The 24,463-nt window shown below is 43.7% G+C and overlaps 2 protein-coding genes across 3 annotated transcripts in view; both read left to right on the top strand.

Moving 5' to 3' along the window:
• Positions 1-332: 332 nt before the first annotated feature.
• On the top strand, positions 333-6,972 carry LOC110494982 (achaete-scute homolog 5). The gene is made up of 2 exons (XM_021570336.2): positions 333-810; positions 4,221-6,972. Exon 2 carries the CDS (start codon positions 4,396-4,398, stop codon positions 5,059-5,061), a length of 666 nt encoding a protein of 221 aa, XP_021426011.1. The 5' UTR covers positions 333-810; positions 4,221-4,395; the 3' UTR covers positions 5,062-6,972.
• A 497-nt stretch (positions 6,973-7,469) lies between these two features.
• Positions 7,470-24,463, top strand: part of LOC110494953 (dihydropyridine-sensitive L-type skeletal muscle calcium channel subunit alpha-1) — a 32,685-nt gene continuing 15,691 nt past the window's right edge. The window contains exons 1-12 of one of the 2 annotated variants that reach the window (XM_036948177.1): positions 7,470-7,975; positions 10,576-10,681; positions 18,815-18,954; positions 19,579-19,721; positions 20,522-20,674; positions 20,823-21,028; positions 22,439-22,542; positions 22,627-22,772; positions 23,164-23,245; positions 23,381-23,541; positions 23,696-23,921; positions 24,175-24,382. In XM_036948177.1, the coding sequence (XP_036804072.1) occupies positions 7,785-7,975; positions 10,576-10,681; positions 18,815-18,954; positions 19,579-19,721; positions 20,522-20,674; positions 20,823-21,028; positions 22,439-22,542; positions 22,627-22,772; positions 23,164-23,245; positions 23,381-23,541; positions 23,696-23,921; positions 24,175-24,382 (1,866 nt within the window). In that variant the 5' untranslated portion in view covers positions 7,470-7,784. Of the gene's footprint in view, positions 7,976-10,575; positions 10,682-13,464; positions 13,800-18,814; positions 18,955-19,578; positions 19,722-20,521; positions 20,675-20,822; positions 21,029-22,438; positions 22,543-22,626; positions 22,773-23,163; positions 23,246-23,380; positions 23,542-23,695; positions 23,922-24,174; positions 24,383-24,463 lie in introns of those variants that run through there. The other variant, XM_036948178.1, reaches the window with a different exon arrangement.

Below are 24,463 nucleotides of genomic sequence, written 5' to 3' on the forward strand. Positions count from 1 at the left end.
AAACAATCATTTCCAGGATGCAGCGCTTTGATTCAGCTCTGAAACAGTAACAATTGCTATTACTGCAACTGACGTTTAGAGGCAGTTTGAACAGTCCCTTCCTTTGAGTGAATGAACAACAGGTTGTTTAGACAATGCTCACTGCATTAATAATAGAAGAATGCTGTGAGGTACTTTTTAACCCAGCTTTTCCCAAACTCTGTCCACCCCTCCTTCGTGTTTTGTTTTTTGCCCTAGCACTACACAGCTGATTAAAATCATCAACTAATGACCAAGCTTTGATTATTTGAGTCAGCTGTCTGGTGTTAGGGCAAAAACCAAAACATGCACCCTTTGGCGTCCCCAGGACTGAGTTTAGGAAACGCTGGATTAAGCTGTCTAAGAGATCAGTGAAGTCTGACTTGACACAACTTAACGCAGTAAGGTCGGGCTTCTCATTGATGTTAAACTATCATTAAACAATCTAATCGCCACTGGGAGTGGGTGTATTTATAAAATACCACACCTGCGATACTTCTTTAAGCCAAAAACAATATCTTCATCTCAGTTGATCTCCCACCCATCTCTTTGTGGGTGGGGCGTCCAGGGGTGAGAGTAGGTAATACCTGGGATCCACCTCCCACCTGACACACTGCTACAGAAGACATTACCGACCACACCATCACGGAACACCTGAGAGGAACCACGCCGAGGTCCTCACCCCAGACAGAGAACCCCAGGCTGGGTAGGGTCCTGCCTGTCTCCCCCCCGAACACCTGGAGGCCTGGTGCTAAATGTGGAGGACCCTGAGTATCACCTGTTCATCTGAAGGTAAGATGGAGAGAGTAGAATGAAGACATCCGCAATGGAGAAAACACATTTGACTTTCGGGAGTACGTACGATTCCATGCAAATACATTCCATGACCTGGGACATGTGACATGTAAATAATGCAGGGTGAAGACGTATTTTGTGTCGCCAGTCCACACAGTAAATATCTTCAGTAAATATAAATGATTTGTTCAATATTTTCTGTCATTAGGTTATATCCAATATAAAAACCAATGTAAAATTCAATGGACATCATCGTCTGCATTGTACATGATGCTTTAATATTTAATATGATCTCTTGTGTCTTTGATAATGTGTAGAGTATAGAGTGTAGAGTATAGATCGTAGAATATAGGTAGTATAGGTAGATCATCTCAAGTCCTATAGATGATATTCGTGCCATTGTACTTATGAATAGTAAGTCATTATAACTATGCATGTATTACTGTGTATATATTCTAGCTAAGTCTGAATACTTTGAATGCAAGGACAAGCTCATCATACATGATTCCTCATCTTTACTTCACTCTGGGGTAGTTTTTCCCCAAGCACTACAAGGACACAGCGTGCCGATGGTGGTGTTTGTGTCTATGGCTCTGGGTGTGTTAATTTTCACTTCAAAAGACATATACAACTGTCAAAGTTATATACAATAACTCTCGCCTTCAAATGCTTAAGTGGTTTTGGCAGACGTTTCAAACTGTCTTTGGGAAATCCAACACTGGCTTAAAGAGAGGGGAATTCCTTCTCTCTCTCTTCTCTCTTTTCTCTCTTCTCTCTTTTCTCTCTCTTCTCTCTCTATTTATGCCTCTCTCTTCTTCTGTGAAGCAGCCAGGGATGCAAGTCTCTGTAGAGAGAGAGAAGGAGAAGACGAAAAGGAGGGAGGAGGAGAGAGGGATTAGAAGATATTTCCAGATTATTGAGGAAAACTACAGTTCTGCCCACAACGTTAACACTTTCGTGTTCATTGTTGCTTCTCAGATCAATTGACTTTTGATTAAAAAATAAAGTAGAAGTAGGGGAGAGTGGGGTATGTTGAGCCATGTCTTACATTCAGCATCACTACATCAAGCTAAATATAGTATTCCTCTTAACAACGAATATCTACATATATTTCAGGATGTTGTGTATCCCTGGAAATAATCAGAATTCATGTAAATGTAACATTTTTGAAATAGCTTGTCCAAGAAAAGTGATCTCTTGGCACGACTTAGTTAGGGACAGGGTAAATTGAGCCGCCTTGGGGTAAGTGGGCTATGGTGTTCTGTGACAGTGGGGTGATGATGCTAGTAGGTCAAAGGTTAATTAATGGTATTGGGGTGTGGTATACTGTATATTTTAAATGTATGCCTACATTCAGGTATAGATCTCTCTGTTCAATATCTCTTCCATTTCTTGACCAGTAATCTGGGACAGGGATGGTGTTTACATGTGCCAATTCGTAGGCAAATTCTTTGCATTTGAGGCTACTAAGCCCATGATATGATTAGCGAGCTCAGACTCCATATCATCAGCTAAACTCTTGTGTGTCTCTGCTACTCTCTCATAGCTTCTCTTTCGCACAGATACATGTTTTTCTTTTTTGTCAATGTGCCTCTTCAGTTTCACTATCTAGGGTTCCATCCAATTGGCGACAGATTTTCATGCAACTATTTCAAAAATATACATTAAAACAATATGAACATTTTCACACCAGATTGATATAAGGCTATAAGCGCATTGTGAATATAAGGCTGTGCGTGATGTCGTGGTGCACATACAAATAACTTTTGTGGTTAAATTTTCATGTACCGAATAAAATAAAACAAAAGTTAAATGAGTGTAAATGCATCTTCAACTCTACTGATGACTTTGTCACGAAAAATGTTGCCGTTTAAAGCTAATGTGGCCACTCTGGATTGGTCTTTACATGCTTGCCAACAGCTCACTGCTACAGAGCTGGTGTAGCCTACATTATGAGATTATTATGGACAAAAGAGCAAGATTTTTTTATTTGTCAAATGGCAGCCAAGCTACAATCATTATGACACCAGAATAAGACCCTCAATATTTATTGGAAAGGAGCATCAAGTTTTTCAGCGTTTTTAGTCACGAATCTTGTTCTGGAGGCAGCTCTACAGAGTGGTCACTAGCTGGCACATAAAATCAGATTTTTAAACCTAACCCTAACCTTGACCCTAACCTTAACTGCACTGCTAAGCCTAATACCTAACCCTAACCTTAAATCGTTTACGTGACTTTTTACAACAATTTACAACAAACAAAAATTATTCAAAAAAAAAAATACAACAAAATTTTGACTCTGCAGCTGACCTATCTAAGTGGTAATCGGCTCAGTTCTGCCTCCAGGAAAAGATAACTCGCATAATTCATTTTCGAGACGCAAAAAAATCCCACCTTGTCTAGCGTATTTTGTTTTGTCGACATTTGTAAAGTTTCCCGACAATTTTGCTGCGTCCATCAAGCCAGTCGTGGAATGTTTTATCCGACATGTACTTTACTCACATAAAAAGGTTGGATGGAAACCTGGTTATTCAGTCCATTCGTTTCATCCCTTGCTGCTGCTCAAATGGACGTCCTTTTCTCCCTTCCTGGACTGCTCTCTCAAGAATCTCAAGCAGGGCTAGACCCCGGCTTGTTTTACGTTTCTATACACGGGGCATGATGATGTTTGCTCTGTAACAATACAAATAGTTAATATGCATGACACATTGCAGGCATACTATGCATATTATTATGGATAAAACTGACAAAATCGAATCATAATTTATATGGGGTATGGTGGCCATTGGCTCACCTTATCCTAAGGCAAACATTTTGACTATATTAGCCCACACAGCTACAACGATGCACTTCATGCTTGGTTTAGGACCTCATATTGTAGCTTATAGAGACCCCAGCTGATATATAAAGCAATCTACTTTGGTTTAGATACAAGCATCATGAACCCTATAACACAATAAATCATTTAAGTAAAAAAAACGTTTAACCTAACTTGCTTACCATTTTTTCCCCGTGTGGTTTCTTCCTTTACAGACTCCATGAAATGGTGACCTCACCCTAAATATTTGGTCACATGATACATTTTTGTGTATGGTTTCCTCGAAACAAGGGGTGGCTCAACTTACCCCCACTCTCCCCTACAACAAAGCCAGATACTAGTCTTGGATTTGCATACTTTCAGTGTGATTGTAAATGTTCTGATTTTCAGGTAACGGTAAAGATCTTCCTTTGGTTTCTTAGCACAAAGTGCAGCTATCTAATCCCTTACTTTTGAAGTGTGTATAGCCTCATTGCTTCTTTAAATACATGCAACAGTCATTATTATCTTCAAAACCTCCTGTGTTTGATTAGGGCGGCTCATTTAACTAGGTTCTAACCTTTCATCCGGTCTTAATTCACTTCCACAGATCTACAAGAGGAGAGTGTTTGATGATGAAGCTCCACCTTGTTTCTCCTTCTACTTGAGGTGAACAAGTTCACCAGAAAACTGGATGCCACAAGTGGAGGAAACTCACAACTCGCTGCTCCGATTCCTTATCCATCCATTTGTCTTAAGTCTCTCTCTCTGTTCACACCATCACCATGAGTGCTGTCTTCTCCCACCCCTTCGTAGACCAGCGGCCCACCTACCTAAACAGAGGCAGCAGCCTGCCGTATGGTCTGTCTCCCTCTAGTGGCTACTCTGAAAACCGCCCAAACACCCACTCCAACCGCCTCCACTCTGGCTCTGACCCTCTGGCCCACACAGTGCCCTTCCTCCTCTACCCCACCACAATGGACCCTGGAGGCCTCTATGAAGCCTCGTTCCGGGGCCCCGGAGGCCCCAATCTCCTCCCCTACCTGTCCCCATTCCACCACGGGCACTTTGGGGTGTACGAGTGCCCCTTCGAGCCAGCGTTCATCCAGAAGCGTAACGAGCGGGAGCGTCAGAGGGTGAAGTGTGTGAACCAGGGCTATGCCAAGCTGAGGGACCACCTGCCCGGGGGTGTCAGTGAGAAGAGGCTCAGTAAAGTGGAGACACTGAGGGCAGCAATTAATTATATTAAATACCTGCAGGGGCTGGTGGAGGGGCAGGGGAAGGGCAGAGATGGGTATGAGGGGGGACAGGTGTGCCACAGCCCCAGTTCTGCCCACTGTAGGACGGAGGACTCGGACCACAGCAATGGGGGGTCACCTCACTCTCTCTCAGACTCCTCCTCTTCCTCCGCGGGGATAGACTGTGAGGAGTCAGCGGGCTCTGGGACCTAGATGATTGTGGGTAGTATAGTTTGTGAGCGAGACTGTGGATAGACATTTGTGGATTGAGGTAGGACTTCCCTCTCTCCAAGGACTGCTCACGAAAACATCAAACCCTGAGCACGAAGATATATAATTTAAGACTTATTCCAGTAGATACTATGTAATGTATTGGCAATGTGTCTTGTTTTTTTTGCCACTAAAATGTTTTACCAAACCACTTTCAGATGCTGATTATGTTAAAGAAGATGTCACGAACACTTTAGATTTGAAGATAAACATCTGAAACTCAGAAAGCAATCCCAGCTAGCACATAACATTCTGAGAACAGCTCTACGTTTTTAGAGCTTGGTGAGACCGTGGATGTCCTTTGGTTATTTTGCACACAGCCTTCCATCAACTGTTTGGGAATGGTGCATAGTTGTTTGGCTTTGGAATAGTCTCCACTCATTTCAGGAACTTGATTAAAACAAAATCTTACTATTTCATTACATTAAAAGAAAGTTTCCGAAATGGTCAAACAGGGTTACATTTCATTTCAATTTTGGTAATTATCTTGGAATGTTCTCTAACTGGTTCGACGTTGGGAATGTTCTCAACGAGTTCAGAGAATGTTAAGAAACAATGTTGTTCTGTGGGAATTTCAGGACTTCAGCATAATGTTTCCTACAGGTTTCCTCATGGTTCTATTTAAAGTCACGTTCTCAAATTGTTCCAAGAACGTGAAGAAAACTTCCCATTAAAAAAACATTTGATGCTGAGAACATACACATTCCATTCTCAGCCTCAACAAAACTCTCTCTATCTACTATCCTGTTCAGTGTGTTCAGGTGTGTTGGCTGTGCCCACTAATTGGCCACACCTGATCTTATTGAGTGCTGTTTTCCTTTGAAATGGGGTCTGTTTGAACAGACTAAAATAAACAGCCTTGTATGCATAAAAAACAAAGCATGCTAGCTCCATCCTGGTGGCGCAGTAGACTAATTCAATGAATAGAGAAGAGAAGATTATAGATTTGAATCTCACGAAATAAAAAAATCTGTAATAAATATGTTTGCATGATTAATGCCTAAGGAAAGGAATTTCCATGTGTCCTATTTGTGCTTGGATTTCAAGAAGTAAACCCCAAATAATCTAGCAGTGTTATTAAAAGACTTTCAGTGAAAGTTTTAAGGAAGTTATTAAAAAACCTCAAAATAACCTCTAATTTCAGTTCTCAGACCGTTAATAAAACCTCCCAGGAAAACGTTCAAGGAACCAGAGTAAAATGTTCTCAGAACCTCTCTGCAACCTAAAAATAACAGTCCCAGAACAGTCAAAATGTTCACTGTCTGTTCTCAGAACGTTTAAAAAACATTCAGTTCCTACAACCAATGTGAAACTAAAAACATACGTTTCCACAACTTCCAAGGATCCAAATGTGTTAATTGGGACAAATTCAAGTATGCAATGTTTATTGTGTTTCAAAATGAAAAACTGACCATTGTAGCAACACGTTACTGTTATCAAAAGAAACTGTATTTCCCAAAACAAACTGTGGTTAATTTTATTACAGCGCATGACATCTTTTGGAAATTTCAGGTGATATTAAGTCACAAAACTGGTAATAAAGTAATGTGATTCCTCTTTTCACGAATAGAGTTTTTGGTAAAGTAACAGATTCTACAATGGGACAACTGATACTTGGATGCAATTTTTTTTGGGGGGGGGGGGGGGGTTAGACAGTATTCATAATGGTGTTAATCTAATTACTCTAATTTGTTGTAGTACTGTAGTTCACCATAATTGTGCTCATTCCTCAGACCTGGGGCCTGTCATTAATGTTTGGTTGCTGTGTTTGCGTTCTATATATACAAAGCCTTTCACAAACCCTGTTATTTAATAAAAAAGCATTGGGCATGATAGAGCACAAATTGATACCATAAATAATATTTGTTTCATCATAAGAGTCACCAACTGTTGACACAGATCTCACTGGCAATAATTCACAGACACGTTTCCCACCATCGAGTCCATTCTATGATGTTAACTCTACTCCCAAACATACATGTCAGAGGTCATGAAGGGTTAGTTCAACCAATGAGGGGACACCCCAACTCCGTTGGGCATTGTAGTAGCCATCATGTCTGTGAAGGCCAAAAAAAAAAAAATTGAAAGTCAAATAGCACAAACAATGTCGGGGGACTCAGTGTTACAACCAATGACAGGACATCACTCCAACCCTGTTAGCCAATGACACGATACTACTATGGGGACGACAACAACATAGTATATGCCTTACGCTGCCTTAACCTTCACTCTTGGTAAATGTGCCCCCCCCCTTCCGACACCACCTCCCCAGAATGACACTCATTGTCTATATTTATTCTCTCCGCTGACCAACTGTTCCTCCAACCAATAAACAGGCACAGGTCTGTCATCTCAGAAAGGGAGAGAGAGAGGGGGAATGCCCGAGAAAGAGTACAGGGAGATATAGACAACAGAGAGGAGAGAGGAGTGTTGTGGAAGAAATGAGTGCCTACCCAGCAGGTTATGAAGAGGACCAGTAGGACCTGGACTAGTTGAGCAGGTGAATCGCTAGCTGACCTGGTGGAATACAGCACTGAAAGCAACCATCTTCACTTGGGCTAGGATCTGGACGACCAGGTCAAGTTGGGGGTACAGTAGCTGGCTGGCTGAAGAGGCCATTTTAGCGACCATCTTCACTTCCTCCAAATTCCCCAGGTAGAGCCAAGATGGCGGAGAGTGGCGGCGAGCCTAACCTGCAGTCCTACATTATGGACGAGGAAACTCTGAAGAGGAAGCAGAAGGAGAAGCTGAAGAAGCTCCTGGCCACGGGGGGAAACCCTCGGCCCGCACGCTCCCTCTTCTTCCTCACATTGAAGAACCCCTTCCGCAAGGCTGCCATCAACATTGTGGAATGGAAGTATCCTTTAGGGGTCAGGGGTCAAAGGTCAGGGGTTAGAGGTCAGGAGGGTGTGGGAACAGGAAACGGTTGTCACTAGATAACCATGCTCAGAGTTGTGTGTAGAAATGATGTAGCCTGGTCCCAGATCTGTTTGTGTTGCCTTGTCAACACAGCACAAACAGGCTGGATAAGAAAGGTTATTAAACCATGAAGCATGGTCAAGCTGTTAGAAATAATGGCACAGTGCGTTCACACCATAAATGTCTAACATGGCCAGATAGTGAAGCCTGTCTGATTGTCGGTATAGCAAATGATTGTTTATGACATGGACACATTTGGTCTTGTATTGACGGTCAATGCAACCCAGCAGTGTTTCCCACATCGTGCCCCAAGCCCAGTTTCTATTGAGGTCATGGATAGCAACTGGGTTGTTAGAGAGTTAAGGCTTTGTGTATTTGCTGGATGACAGAGAAGTATTTGAACAACTAATCAAATGGCTACCTAGACTATTTTCATTGCCCCCCCCCCCCCCCCCCCCTTTTTTTTACACTGCTGCTACTCTCTGTTTATTATCTATGCATAGTTACTTTAACTCAACCTACATGTACATATTACCTCAATTACCTCGACTAACTGGTGACCCCGCACATTGACTCTGTACCGGTACCACCTGTATATATCCTCACTAATGTTATTTTACTGCTACTCTTTAAGGAATTGTTTCTTAAATGTTTTATTTTTTACTGATCTATATTTTACTTAACACTTATTTTTCTTCAAACTGCATTGTTGGTTAAGGGCTCGTAAGCAAGCATTTCATTGTAAGGTCTACCTACAGCTGTTGTATTCAGCAAATGCAATTGGATTTGATTTGATTTGTTTTGAATGGGTGGTAGCAGCCGAGCGTCTGGGAACAACTGCTTCAGGGTTCTGAGGCATGGCTGCCATCGTGACGAGTCAACACTTTATAAATCACCCCTCCTGTTGAGTCTCGTATTGTCTTGTAGTGAATAAGGTGACAGACGGCTGGACCGTATCTCTGTATAGCCGTAGAGTTACGCTCACACATTACAGTACAACACACACGTTATAACCACGGACACAGCCCTTACATTTTCTGGTGGTCCAGTCCAGTATGCAGACATGCTGAACTGTAGAGTGGCTTGAGCACCAGAGCAACAGGTTGATGACTACGGGTTTCAGAACAACATGCATTAGCATCAGGGTAGAGCGGAGACGACCCATATTGGGTGGTGACAGGGACACAACATAGAGTACATTTCTGTTAGAATCATCTTGTAAATGCAAATTGTCTCGAGGACAAATCCACCACAGCTCAGAATCACAATTGAACCGTGGGCGTACCATAGACTCCCACATCCAAGGTTACAGTTCTGTTTTGGTAGTGAGTAATGACTGTGGCTGCAGTAACGGTCCACTGAGATGTTAGAATCCAGTGAAGCTGTTGATGGATTATTTTTTGACATGTAAAATATGAGTTTGTTATAGCGACAGTGTGATGATATTCCTGGGGACGGACGGACAGCTGTCCTCCCACGTCACAGCCTAAAAACAGACGCGCTAAGCTAAGAGAATGCTGCCTCAGACACGGACTGGTGGTGGAATTGGGTACTGCAGTCGGAGAGGGGAACAACAGCATGATGACTAGAATATTTGTTCTATTTAACAAGGCAAGTCAGTTAAGAACAAATTCTTATTTACAATGACGGCCCAGGAACAGTGGGTTAACTGCTTAGTTCAGGGGCAGATCGACAGATTTGTACCTTGTCAGCTCGGGGATTCACTCTAGCAACCTTTAGGTTACTGGCCCAACACTCTAACCACTAGGCTACCTGCTACCCCCAATGAAGTTGCAGTTGGGCAGTTGATTATCCACGGTATGACCCTTTGTAAAGCTTTGCACTATTACACACCCAGGAGTGCAACATTGCACAGCATTGACCGTTTTGAATGTGCTGTACTGAAGGGACCCAGATATTTGAACTCGCCACCATCTTTACCACAGGTGCTGACATAAATAGATCCGATTATCTTCTAACTGACCCATTGTTGGCCTCAAATGTCTCCCAGTGTGTTTTCAATACCCGTGGCTATATGGGGAAGTCCCTATTGAGGGGTTGCACACACTGTACATCAATTCAACTGAAACAGACTCACCTTATTGATATGTTTGACATTTTGTGATTCAGATGCATGGCCAATATTGCTAGTTATGGTTACTCTGTCAATAGTTATCCTGTAACTGATACAAAACTAGCATGAGCACTAGTTTCCTGTAACATGAAGTCTACAGTGGCATGTTAAACCGTGCACCTTAAGGTTATTTAGATTGTGAACGTCGTCTAATTGGTGGGTGAGGTTGAAAGATCTCACTGAGATGCATGTGTACTTCCTGTAGGCATTGAATGGTGGAATAGCTATCCATATCCATCCATATCGCTTGGTTAGGTAACATCAGTTTGGATAAGAAAGGAAAATATCCCACAAAGTATCTAATGGTATATTTTAAAAGGATATTATTTCCTACACCCTGCAGTTCTGTGATCTGCTGGATGTCTTTAATGTCGCTTGAACCTTTCCTGAGCGTTCCCCATCAGACCGTTTGAGATCATCATCCTGCTGACCATCTTTGCCAACTGTGTGGCCCTGGCTGTGTTCCTGCCCATGCCTGAGGAGGACAGCAATAACACCAACAGCAACCTGGTGAGTCTGGACCCAATACACACCATCTCATATGGATTGAAAGTGATGCTAGTTGGGGTTTAATTCATTTAGGTTGGGAAGCAGGGTTCTATTTCAAATACTTGTTTTGATGTCTCACTATGGGATTTGCTGTCGGAGATACACAGGTCGAGTGGCGAATGAGGTGAGCCCCTCCCTCTTTATAAGGTGCCACTCCCTCTGGTCATTCTCACTTTCTTCCTTGTGAAGATCCCTACACTCTCTGAAGCTCTCCTCAGCACGACTTGACCCCTGTCTCCTTGCTTAACTGTTCACAGGCTAACCGCGAGGTTATGCTGCCAAACGTAGGACCTCAGCTCTCGCCCTTTGTGTTGAGTACTGACCGAAAGGAACATTTTTGCTTAGAGTAGAATTCTAATTCTCTGGTTGCGGCTAGCGTCACACGGCTAGCTACTGAGACTTGGCTAGCGCAAGCCACAAGGCCTGGCTAATCCAGCTAGCTCGCTGCAAGGCCAGCTAAGCACCACTAGCTTTTCTACCTGCAAGGGTAAAAATGGCTTGCTCTCCTCTCTCGTTTAGCTCAACCGGTGTTCACTCGTTTTGTGTTGACTAAACGGACCGATCCAGCCTCACAAGCGTGGCGGTCAAGAGACTGCCACGCTTGTGGTCACCGACAGACTACGCTGCAACACGCTCTTCTTCATGTTAGGCGAACGCTAGCTAGCTACAACTAGCTTCGCAGCTACACAGGGCTAGAACTCTCTTAACCCGAGTTTACAAACATTTTGTTTTCTTCTCTGAGTTATGTAACCTGTTCCCTGAGCAGGGCCACTGCCAAAGCACCGCATACCCATGTCCATGCGGGGCCATGATTGCAGTCAAGGATACACACTCCTTGTCTATCACCTGCTTGGTGGTTGAGCATGCCAAAGCAGCACTCACTAACCCTGAGTCCTGTGTGCATTGCAGGAAGATGCCCAAGACCTGCCTCAAACGGACTGTTCTCCCTTGGTTGAGGTTATGGATGGTTTTGAAGACCTAGCAGCTGGGAAGTTGGGAGGGGACATCTCGAGGCCCTCTAGCACCCTAAGCAATGCATCTTTTTCCAGACAAAAAATGTCCTGCTCACCTGCAGGCGGGCAGCAACCAGGCTCAATATTGAGTGGCCTGCGCCCACAGGGCGCGAAAGGGACTGGCTCAATGAGAGGTGGACTGGCTCAATGGGAGGAGGCTTCTTTCTGACACCGCCAGACCAGTAGGCCACTCCACAGGTGGAGGAGAGAGCCCTATGGTTAAAATTGTCCAGGTTGTTGGACAAGGAGAAAGCAGATTTCCCTGATGCTCTGATTGAGCCTAAGGAATGGTTTTGGCCGGCTGTCACTGCCATGTGGCAGAAGTGCAAACATTGAAAGAAGGAAGGCGAAACCTCCAACTTCTGCCTGCCCTGCAGATCCAGGTACCGTGGCTACCCGGTCTACCCTTCCACAAGCCATGGCTTCATGGCAGGGAGAGGGCAGCACACTGGCTCCAGTGGTAGAGAGGGGTAGCCAACAGTTCACACCATGTCCTGGTCTGTTCCCTCTCAGGTGGAGCACAGACTTTCCCCCACATCACTATGGGGGAGAAGCACATCTGTGTTCCTAAAACCCTATCACCCGTGCAACGGATCATTCCTATGCGTCCACTCACAGGGAAGACGAAGGGAGCGCACTCAACCACCAAGTGCCCTCCTTGCCACAGCTCTCCCCTCAATCGGTCTTGCCAAGGGCACAGAGCAAAAATACAACAAAAGGGTGCCTCGCCATGAAGCCACCAGAGGGCGCTTCGTCAACACTGGTGAGCAAGAGTCCTCTAACTTGTAGGCAACTAACTCGCTGCAAGAGCAGGGAACTGCAAAATGCACAGTCCAGCCCAGGGTCTTGTCCGCAGTTAAAAGGGTTACAGACTGCAGTTCGCTATGAAGCCACCCTTTTTCAATTGAATTCTAAATTCAGTAGCAAGTGATGACTCAGCTCGCTCAACATTCTGCCTCGCTCTAATCCTCAATGCAACTGGTTCACTTCAGTCGGCCTACAAGACGCTTATTTTCACACAAGTCAGCAGACAGAAGGTTTGCCTTTCAGTGCTTGATAACACTTTATTTGGGTAGTCCATTTGTAGATACTCTACAGACTATCTGCTACTCTTGAATTAATTAATCCTAACCTTAAACTTGACCCTTCCCCTAACCCGTATTCTAAACCTAACCCTAACATTAAACTTTATCCTAAACCTAAACTTAACCCTTACCCTAATCCTAACCTTAAACTTAACCCTTACCCTAACCCATATTCTAAACCTGACCCCAACCCTAACTCTAACTTTAGTAAGCAGTTGCTTACCAACAGGTAGTTTGTTGATAGTTTGACCATCTGTACAGCATCTACATTATAGACTATCCGGACAATCCAAATAAAGTGTGACCAAGGGTAAAGCCAACAAATACCTTGTTGGCCCCTTTGGGCTAGCGCTAGCTCCCCGGACGTTCAGCAGGTGTGTGGAGGGGGCTCTAGCACCCCTGAGAATCAGAGGACTCCGAGTCGAAGCCTCCATAGACAATTACCTCCTTTGCTGCACGACACAGGAGCAAGCAGTACGGGACACGGCTTCCCTAGGGTTCAAATTCAACCACAAAAAGAACTGCCAACACAGAGAATAGAATAGCTAGGTGTCAAGCTGGACGACGATACGACTCTGGGGGCGTACATCAAACGCCAGGGCGGCTCTCGCTCTCTGCATCGACACAGACTAGCTGTCAAGATTATTCTGCGGAGCAGAGCGCACCTCCTTTCACTGCGTGTGACTCGACCTTCTGGAGAGAGGGAAGGTTTTCTCCACTGTAATGGCCTATTAAGCCACTATCTCTGCCTGCCATATAGGCTTTGACAACAACACAGTAGGGAGGCATCCCCTGTTATGTCGTTTTATGAAGGGTGCGTCGAAGGGTTACGTCCAGTCTCCAAGCCTTCAGCACCGTCTTGGGACCTGTCTATTGTACTTGAGGTTATTTCATAGCAACCTTTCGAGCTGCTGGAAAGCGTGGATGTGATATCTCTCCTTCAAAACCACTTTACTGATTGTTCTTACGTCTGCAAAGCAAGTGAGTGAGCGGCACGCACTGTCAGTCCACCATTCGTGCCTACAGTTTGCCCCGGGGTTTTCACCAGTGGTGGAAAAAGTACTAAATAGTCATACTTGAGTAAAAGTAAAGATACCTTAATTTAATAGAAAATGACTCAAGTAAAAATGAAAGTCTAAAAGTATTTGGTTTTAAATATACTTAAGTTTCAAAAGTAAATGGAATTGCTCAAATGTATTTACGTATCAAAAGTAAAATTTGAAACCATACAAATTCCTTATATTAAGCAAATCAGATGCCACAATTTTCATATTTCTTTATTGAAGGATAACCAGGGGCACACTCCAACACTCAGGCATAATTTACAGACGAAGCATTTGTGTTTAGTGAGTCCGCCAGATCAGAGGCAGTAGGAATGACCAGTGACGTTCTCTTGAAAAGTGTGTGAATTGGACCATTTTCCTGTCAAAATGTAACAAGTACTTTTGGGTGTCAATGAAAATGTATGGAGTAATAAGTACAATATTTTCTATAGGAATGTAGTGAAGTAAAAATAAAATTTGACAAAATATAAAATAATAAAGTAAAGTACAGATAACCCAAAAAACGACTTAAGTAGTACTTTAAAGTATTTTTACTTAACACCACTGGTTTTCACAAGGTGACTTTGTTACCTAACCCCACCTTTATGCCTAAAGTGAGCAATACTTATAATTGCCATAGAATAGAATCAAGTATTTGAACGTGAACTCAAAGTTAATTGCGTAACCCCGGTTCTCTGAGAATACGAGTGCGACATCTCACCTCATGTCCCTGCTCGCAAGAGTGCAAGGAAGAGAGACATGCTTGAGATTGGCCAGAGGGTGGGGAGAGTGGCACCTTATAAAGAGGGAGGGGCTCACCTCATTCGCTACTCGACCTGTCTGCCTCCGACAGACGTTGTGTGATTGGTTCTTCGATAGTGATGCGAGTATCCAGCGAATCCCATAGCGAGACATCTCCCTCATATTCACAGAAAACCGGGTTACTCTAGTAACCTTGAGTTGTCCTCATGAAGCCTCCCCGTCTGTCATGAATACACAGAACATGTGTGAGAGTACATATGTGTCTGAATGTGTAGTGAGCACTGTATTCATACCTCGATCATGGCGGGGAATGACCTGAATATATCATGGTCCTGCTGCTAACTGGTCACTGTTCTGTTGTAGGAGCACAGTTCATAAAACAAGCAGACTGGGATCTGGCGCCTAGTGTAGTCACCTTGACTTTTGATGGGCACAATGGCCTGCATGTTTGGTGTAATCCAGTTTGACATCTGATCCAGCAGCAAGTGCTAGAAAGTTGACCTGGTTTGTTTTTGTGGGCCAGATGCCAGACTGGCCACATGGAACTAACTGCTGTCCAACTCTGATAGTTCTGCTCATTTTGAGTTTTGTAACACTCTCTGGAAAGGATCATGAAATCAACCACAAAATGCCCATATTACAAATGGGTAGACAGATATTTCTGTATCTGAGTGACCCCAATCCGGAGATAAAGATAGAGGGGTCGTTCCACCGATTCGGGGCCTTATGAGAAGTGTGTATAACATGGTAAAAAAAAGGTTTGATTTCACCTAATTTTAATATTCTGTCATAAAGAGCACATGTTCAACTTAATTTTCCCATCTCAACAGGTTAAAATAAGAAAGTACCTGTAAAGTGCCAAATAAAGTAACAGGGTTGACTGTAACAGGGTTGAAGATTTCATCTAAAATCAGCCTTGTGACAGGGGGAATAGAAGCATGTTTTGTGCAACAGGGAGTGGCAATTGAATGCAAGCTTCACAAAAAAAGAAATGAAATTGCTAAAACATTTCTAGCCTGTCTATCTAGGTTTTCCACCACAAAACACCAGAAATAGCCAAAAAGAGCAGAAGCACCTCACCTGCTTTTACACTATGATTTGGCTATGTTCAATGTTCACTTTCATGGCTGGGGGGCAGTATTGAGTAGCTTAGATGAATAAGGTGCCCAGAGGTTCCCAGAGTAAACTACCTGCTCCTCAGTCCCAGTTGCTAATATATGCATGTTATTAGTATATTTGGATAGAAAACACTCTGAAATGTCTAAAACTGTTTGAATGATGTCTGTGAGTACAACATAACTCATATGGCAGGCAAACACCTGAGAAAAAAATCCAAACAGGAAGTGGGAAATCTGAGGTTGGTCGATTTCAACTCAGCCCCTATTGAAGTTACAGCGGGATATTGGTCATCTTGCACTTCCTAAGGCTTCCACTAGATGTCAACCATGGTTAGAAACTTGCTTGATGCTTCTACTGTGAGGTGGGGCTGAATGAGAGTGGATTGAGTCAGAGGTCTGGCAGCAGTCACGCGTGCTGGTCACGCACATTTCACATGAGAGGTAACTCCCATTCCTTTGCTTTTCTGAAGACAAAGGAATTCTCCGGTTGGAATATTATTGAAGATTTATGTTAAAAACATTCTAAAGATTGATTCCATGCATCGTTTGACAAGCTTCTATGGTCGGTAACAGAACTTTTTGACATTTCGTCTGCAACTAGTGAACGCGCTTCGTGAGTTTTGATTTGTTTACCAAACGCACTTACAAAAGTAGCTATTTGGACATAAATTATGGACATTATCAAACAAATTAAACATTTATTGTGGACCTGGGATTCCTGGGAGTGCATTCTGATGAAGATCATCAAAGGTAAGTGAATATTTATGTTATTTCTGACTTCTGTTGACTCCAACATGGCGGATATATATATTTGTTCTCTGAGCTCTGTTCTCAGATTATAGCATGGTTTGCTTTTTCCGTAAAGCTTTTTTGAAATCTGACACAGCGGTTGCATTAAGGAGAAGTATATCTTTAATTCCATGTATACCACTTGTATTTCCATTAACATTTATGATGTGGCTCTCTGCATATTCACCAGATGTTTTTGGAACTACTGAACATAACGCGCCCAATGTGTACTTGTTATCAGTATAAAAAACACCTGTCCACAACCTCAAACAGTCACACTCCAAACTCCACTATGGCCAAGACCAAAGAGCTGTCAAAGGACACCAGAAACAAAATTGTAGACCTGCACCAGGCTGGGAAGACTGAATCTGCAATAGGTAAGCAGCTTGGTTTGAAGAAATCAACTGTGGGAGCAATTATTAGGAAATGGAAGTATTTTATACTGATAACAAGTTGCCATTAATACAGGTAACGAGTGGAGGACAGAGGAGCCTTTTAAAGAAGAGTTACAGGTCTGTGAGAACCAGAAATCTTGCTTGTTTGTAGGTGACCAAATACTTACTTTCCAGCATAATTTTCAAATAAATTCATTAAAAATCATACAATGTGATTTTCTGGATTTCTTTCTCATTTTGTCTGTCATAGTTGAAGTGTACCTATGATGAAAATTACAGGCCTCTCTCATCTTCTTAAGTGGGAGAACTTGCACAATTGGTGGCTGACTAAACTTTTTTGCCCCACTGTACCTGAATGCTTGAGGAATTTTAATTATGAGATGTCTGTTGTTTTGAATTTGTCGCCCTGCACTTTCACTGGCTGTTCCCATTAACGGGATTTCAGCCCTAAGAAGTTCTTAAGAAGGAATAATTACCACATATTAAAATGAGAGTTTAGTTTCTCACAGCAGGTTTGACTTTAAAATGGGGGACAGACGTAAAGGAATCATGAATCACATTAAATAAATAATAATCTTCAGAAATGACTTTGTCAAAGCAACAAGAAAACTAGGGCTTGACAATGATGGAGAATTGGTGTGTGTGTGTGTTGGAAACCTAAAGATACATACTATAAATTGCGCTATAGGAATGTCCATGACATGCCAGAATCTAACCCAATATCATTTAGGTTCACTGTGCTACAAGCAGTACAGTACAGCACTTTGAAACTTTATTAACAGCACTGTTATTGACACTATAAAACTCCCAGCACATGCCCTTTCCCCGGGGATCTGAATAGTCCTACCCTATTAAGTAATCAAGCATCAAATAGAACATATGTAACGGCTCTCCTCTTCGTCTGATGATGATGAGGAATAGGAATCATCAGACCAACACGCAGCGTGTTAAGCGTTCATAGTAAATTTAATAAAATAAACTGAACACTGAATGACAAAAAACAGCAAAGAGAGTGAACGACACAAAACAGTCAGTAAGGCGAAAAAAACACAAAACAGGAAACAACTACCCACAAACACAGGTGGGAGCAGGCTACCTAAGTATGGTTCTCAATCAGAGACAACGATTGACAGCTGCCTCTGATTGGGAAACATACCAGGCCAAACACATAGAAATGCAACACACAGAACAAAACAGAATGAAAAACAGAATGCCCACCGCAACTCACGCCCTGACCAAACCAAAATAGAGACATAAAAAAGGAACTAAGGTCAGGACGTGACAACATAGCATTTCATGTTATCCATGGCCACTTGTTACATTATCTATCCATCATCACCGACTTATGCCTATTTGTTTTCCTATTTATCGCTTGTCCGTGCTCAAAATCACATTTTAAGTTCAAGTTCAAGTTCATTTGCATTGTGGAGTACAACAGTATGCAAACAGTATATTTCTTGCAAGTTAAAAGACAGGGCGATTAGTGAGTGGGTGCCATCTTAGGGACCTCAGCACTGAGGTTCCCAGTTGTTAATCAGTGGGGCCATTCTCTGGATGCCTGGCCTGTAATGGGAGAGGAGGAGAGACACAAATACACAGAACACCAGGGAGCTACTGAGCTGATGGATGTACCAAGCAGGATCAACTTAATCAGTCTAACTCTTGTAAACACTCTAAATGACTCAATATTTCAAGTTGAGTTTAAAATTAATATTCTTAAAATGATTGTTGTGCCATTGACTCCTAAACTCTTATAACTAGCTATAACTTGTTTGGAAACTTTGTCACCAAGCAGAATCAATGAATTATACTCCATTGCACATATTCATTATGGGTACTGTAGTTAGTACCTCATGATACCCTAACAAGCCTTTATCATTGTTTCACAGGAAAGTCTGGAGTACATCTTCCTCATCGTCTTCTCCATAGAGTGCTTTCTAAAAATAATAGCCTATGGATTTCTATTTCACGAGAATGCGTATCTGCGGAACTGTTGGAACATACTGGATTTTGTCTGTGTATCTGTGGGGTAAGTAGGGAAGAGATGAAAATGTTCGGTCATGTTCTGTCGTGTTCTGTCACGTTTTGTCATGCTCTGTCACGTTCTGTCACGTTCTGTCACGCTCTGTCACGCTCTGTCACGCTCTGTCACGTTCTGTCACGCTCTGTCACGCTCTGTCACGTTCTGTCACGCTTTGTCACGCTCTGTCACGCTCTGTCACCCTCTGTCACCCTCTGTCACCCTCTGTCACGCTCTGTCACATTTTGTCACGCTCTGTCACGCTCTGTCACGTTCTTTCACGATCTGTCATGTTCTGTCACGCTCTGTCACACTCTGTCACGCTCTGTTACGTTCTGTCACACTGTCATGCTTTGTCAGGTTCTGTCACACTCTGTCACGTTCTGTCATGTTCTGTCATGATCTGTCATGTTCTGTCATGCTCTGTCATGTTCTGTCATGCTCTGTCATGCTATAACTCTTCTGTGACTGTATGATCTTGTTCATCTCTCTCTGTACTCCCTTTTGTCCTCCTCTATCTTTCAACCTCTCCCTCCTCTCTCCCTCCCCTCTCCCTCTCCTCTCTCTCCTCTCCCTCCCCTCTCCCTCTCCCCCTCTCTCCCTCTCCTCTCTCTTCCCTCTCTCCCTCTCCAGGCTGTTTGCAGTCATCGGGGACTTCATCACCTATATCAGTGGTGTGGAGGCTCAACCAGGGGACAAGGGAGGAGGCTTCGACATGAAGGCCCTCAGGGCATTCAGGGTGCTCCGGCCCCTCAGGCTGGTCTCTGGAGTCCCCAGTAAGGACCACTGTAGAATAGGAACCATGTAGCAGTCATAAGGGCAGGAAATCAGCAGAAGGCAATTCAGGTTAAAGTGTAGAATGACAAAATAAATTGCCTCTGAATCAGGCTTAACATGTCCTATTTATATTAAATAAACCAAAACATATTTCTCACAATTGTAGCATAGTTCGTATAAGCTCTACAAACAATATGTCTATTCCCGAGAAATTTGAACGGTAAGTTAATGTGATCATATATTTCATGAATGAACAGAAATGACCAATATAACCAAATGCTAACGTTTTAGATTACTGGGAAATCATTACTGGTGATATATATATATGGGAATTGCTAAGCATTTAAAAAACAAAAGGGAAAAACAGTGAATGCGCTCAAATTGGCGGGAAGCAGATAGCTCATTTGTGATAAGAGGAGCCTAGCACTCACTTCACCACAACCATATTCTGAGAACACTTACCTTAAGCAACAATGCTAGCGTCAAATACAATATAATTTGGTTCATTGCGGTTAGTTTGCAGTTTGATCTAGTTATATTGGTCAACTACTACAGTGGTTCCCCACCAGGGGTACTAGGACCCCTGGGGGAAATTGTCCTATCTACAATGGGTACTTGAGAAGACTCATGAGACCATAGACCTACTTGTAAAATGCAAGAGGGGGTACTTCAGGGTACTCAAGGAAGGGGAAATTCAGGAAGGGGAAGAATCAGCTGGTGGTACAGTAACTGAAAATGGTTGTCAACTACTGGACTACTAGGTCCACTGATGTTTACAATGTGTCTGCTCGTCCCCCAGGCCTGCAGGTGGTGATGAACTCCATCCTGAAATCCATGCTACCTCTGTTCCACATCTCCCTGCTGGTCTTCTTCATGGTCACCATCTACGCCATCGTGGGACTGGAGCTGTTCAAGTGCAAGATGCATAAAACCTGCTACTACACAGGCACAAGTAGGAAGCGCACACACACACACACACACACACACACACACACACACACACACACACACACACACACACACACACACACACACACACACACACACACACACACACACACACACCCTGCCTATATCTTCTCTCCCCCATTGCCCTGCAGATATCATAGCCACAGTGGAGAATGAGAAGGCATCTCCATGTGCCCAGGCCGGTAATGGTCGGCGCTGCACCATCAACGGGACAGAGTGTAGGGCGGGATGGGCCGGACCCAACAACGGCATCACACACTTTGACAACCTGGGCTTCGCTATGCTCACTGTCTACCAGTGCATCACTACCCAGGGCTGGACCGACGTGCTCTACTGGGTACTGTGTTACATCACCCCTATACCTTAATGTTACTGTACTGCTTCATCCTGTTGCATTATGTACTTCATCCCCGTTAATGTAGCCCGTACCTGTCCTCTCACTCGGTCTCATTATCCATCTGTTTCCCCATCCATCCACCCCCCCCCCCCTCTCTCTCAATTCAATTTCAATTCCATTTCAGGGGCTTTTTAGGCATGGGAAACGTATGTTTACATTGCCACAGCAAGTGAAATAGATAATAAACAAAAGTGAAATAAGCAGTAAAAAATGAACAGTAAACTTTACACTCACAAATTTCCAAAATACATTTCAAATGTCATATTATGTCTATAGACAGTGTTGTAATAATGTGCAAATAGTTCAAGAACAAAAGGGAAAATAAATATAAATATGGGATGTATTTACAATGGTGTTTGTTCTTCACTTGTTGATATTTTCTTGTGGTAACAGGTCACACATCTTGCTGCTGTGATTGCACACTGTTGTATTTCACCCAATAGATATGGAAGTTTATCAACAACTTTTTTAAAAATGTTTAATTATTTGTGAGTCTGTGTAATCTGAGAGAAATATGTGTCTCTATTATGGTCATACATTTGGCAGGAGGTTAGGAAGTGCATCTCAGTTTCCACCTCATTTTGTGGGCAGTGTGAAAAATACTGTAGCCTGTCTTCTCTTGAGAGCCAGGTCTGCCTACGGTGTCCTTTCTCAATAGCAAGGCTATGCTTTCTGAGTCTGTACATAGTCAAAACTTTGCCACTGTGTACTCTCTGTTTAAGGCCAAATAGCACTGTAGTTTGCTCAATTATTTTTGTTAATTCTTTCCAATGTGTCAAGTAAATATTTTTTTTGTTTTCTCATGATTTCGTTGGGTCTAATTGTGTTGCTGTCCTGGGGCTCTGTGGGGTGTGTTTGTGTTTGTGAACAGAGCCCCAGAACCAGCTTGCTTAGGGGACTCTGCTCCAGGTTCATCTCTCTGTAGGTGGTGGTTTTGTTGTGGAAAGTTGGGGAATCGCTTCCTTTTAGGTGGTTGTAGAATTGATCCGTTCATTCTGGATTTGGATAATTAGTGGGTATCAGCCTATATTTGCTCTGCATTCATTATTTGGTGTTTTACATTGCACACAGAGGATATTTTTGCAGAATTCTGCATGCAGAGTCTCAATTTGGTCTCTTTCTTTCTTTCTTTCTCTCTCTCTCTCTCACTCTCTCGCTCTCTCGCTCTCTCGCTCTCGTTCTTCCTCTCTCTCTTTCTTTCTCCCCCTCACTTTGTCTCTGTCTCCCTCTATATCCCCCCCTCTCTCGCTCTCTCTCTCCTCTCCTTCCACTCCTTCTCTCTCTCCCTCTCTCCCTCTCCCTCTCTCCCTCTCTCTCTCTCTCTCTCTCTCTCTCTCTCTCTCTCCTCAGGTGAATGATGCCATCGGTATGGAGTGGCCGTGGATGTACTTTCTGACACTCATCTTGGTTGGCTCCTTCTTCGTACTCAACCTGGTTCTGGGTGTGCTCAGTGGGTAAGAGGACAGACGCACACACACACACACACACTCATCTCTCTCACTTTCATCTTTTCTCCATCTCTCTTTCTCCTCCGTCAGTGAATTCACTAAGGAGCGAGAGAAGGGTAAGGCGCGTGGAGAGTACACAGAGATGAGGGAGACCCAGCAGCTGGATGAGGATCTGAAGGGCTACATGGAGTGGATCACACAGGCCGAAGTCATGGACGCCGATGGGGAAGGACAGGGTACTTATGGCGTCCTAACCCTATCACCAACACACAATAGAATAGAGGGAGGACTACAATAGGAGTCAGCCCGTTGCAGACGTCCTGCAGGTTGGCATTTTATGTCATGAATCTTGTTCTGGTGGCAGCTCTGCAGAGCGGTCACTAGCTGGCACAGCCACAAAGTCATACATTTTTTTTAAACCTGACCCTAACCTCAACCCTAACCTTAACCACACTGTTAACCCTAATGCCTCACCCTAACCTTAAATATTTTTATTTTCATGAATTTTTACAATATAGACAATTTTGACATTGCAGCTGAATTATCTAAGGGGAAATCTCTCAGTTCTGCTTCCAGTTCAAAATGAATGAAAGTCAACCTGCTGACACCAGTGTCTCTTGTCCCCAGGCCTGCTAACGCTGGAGGATGGAGAATCTGAGGCAGGGAGCCTAAAGGACATGGACACCATGCAAAAAATAATGTACTACTAGTAAGTACGCACCTACACCGGCCTCTGACCGGGACAACACTCGGGTGTTTTGATAAAACAAAAGTCTGACAGACCTCCTCCTAACATCCCACCTCTTCCTCCTCCTCTCCCTCATCTCTCACTTGCTCTGTTCAGCAAGCTGGCTCGTAAATGGAACATTTTCTTCCGGCGTAAGTGTCTTGTGTATGTGAAGTCCCGTATGTTCTACTGGTGGGTGATCCTTCTGGTGTTCCTGAACACGCTGGCCATCGCTACTGAACACCACAAGCAGTCCCAGCAACTCACCGAGTGGCAAGGTCAGGGTCTACATATCATGTCCATAGCTTCAACCCATATACACACAATCCCAGCATCTAACAGGGCTCTTGTCTACGCCATGGCTAACACATGCAGACCTCTCTCGCTCTCTACCCCATGTCCCCCCCCCCGCTTCTCCCTTCCCCCTCCCAGACACTGCCAACAAGGTGCTGCTGTCTCTGTTCGCCATTGAGATGTTTATGAAGATGTACGCCCTGGGTCTCCAGCAATACTTCATGTCTCTGTTCAACCGCTTCGACTGCTTCGTGGTCTCCACCGGCATTCTGGAACTCGTCCTGGTCGGCATGGACGTCATGACCGTCATGGGGATCTCTGTGCTGCGCTGCATTCGACTCCTCAGGCTGCTCAAAGTAACCAAGTAAGACTTTACATTAGGCTGCATTAGGCTTTTGGGTGTGTTAGTGGTGGACTCCATTAAAAGCCTGCACACACCACGGTTCTCCAGGTCCAGGATTGGTCCAATTAATTGATGGGTTTATTGATTAATTGATTGTATCTTACATCTTACACCTTGTAGCTTCATAGGAAGTGCATAGCACTTACCCTGTGTGTGTGTGTGTGTGTGTGTGTGTGTGTGTGTGTGTGTGTGTGTGTGTGTGTGTGTGCTTCAGGTACTGGACGTCTCTCAGTAATCTGGTGGTGTCCCTGCTGAACTCAACCCCCTCCATCGCATGCCTGCTCCTCCTCCTCTTCCTCTTCATCGTCATCTTCTCTCTGCTGGGCATGCAGGTGTTCGGGGGGAAGTTCAACTTCCCCAATGCGCCCAAACCCCGCAGCACCTTTGACAGCTTCCCCCAAGCTCTCATCAGTGTCTTCCAGGTGGGCAAGGAAATACAGTTTTTTTTCTCATTATTTTTAACAGATTTATCACACAAACAAGATGAAGGACAATATGGACAT

This window comes from Oncorhynchus mykiss, chromosome 17 (assembly GCF_013265735.2).
Source record: "Oncorhynchus mykiss isolate Arlee chromosome 17, USDA_OmykA_1.1, whole genome shotgun sequence".
Taxonomy (NCBI): domain Eukaryota; kingdom Metazoa; phylum Chordata; class Actinopteri; order Salmoniformes; family Salmonidae; genus Oncorhynchus; species Oncorhynchus mykiss.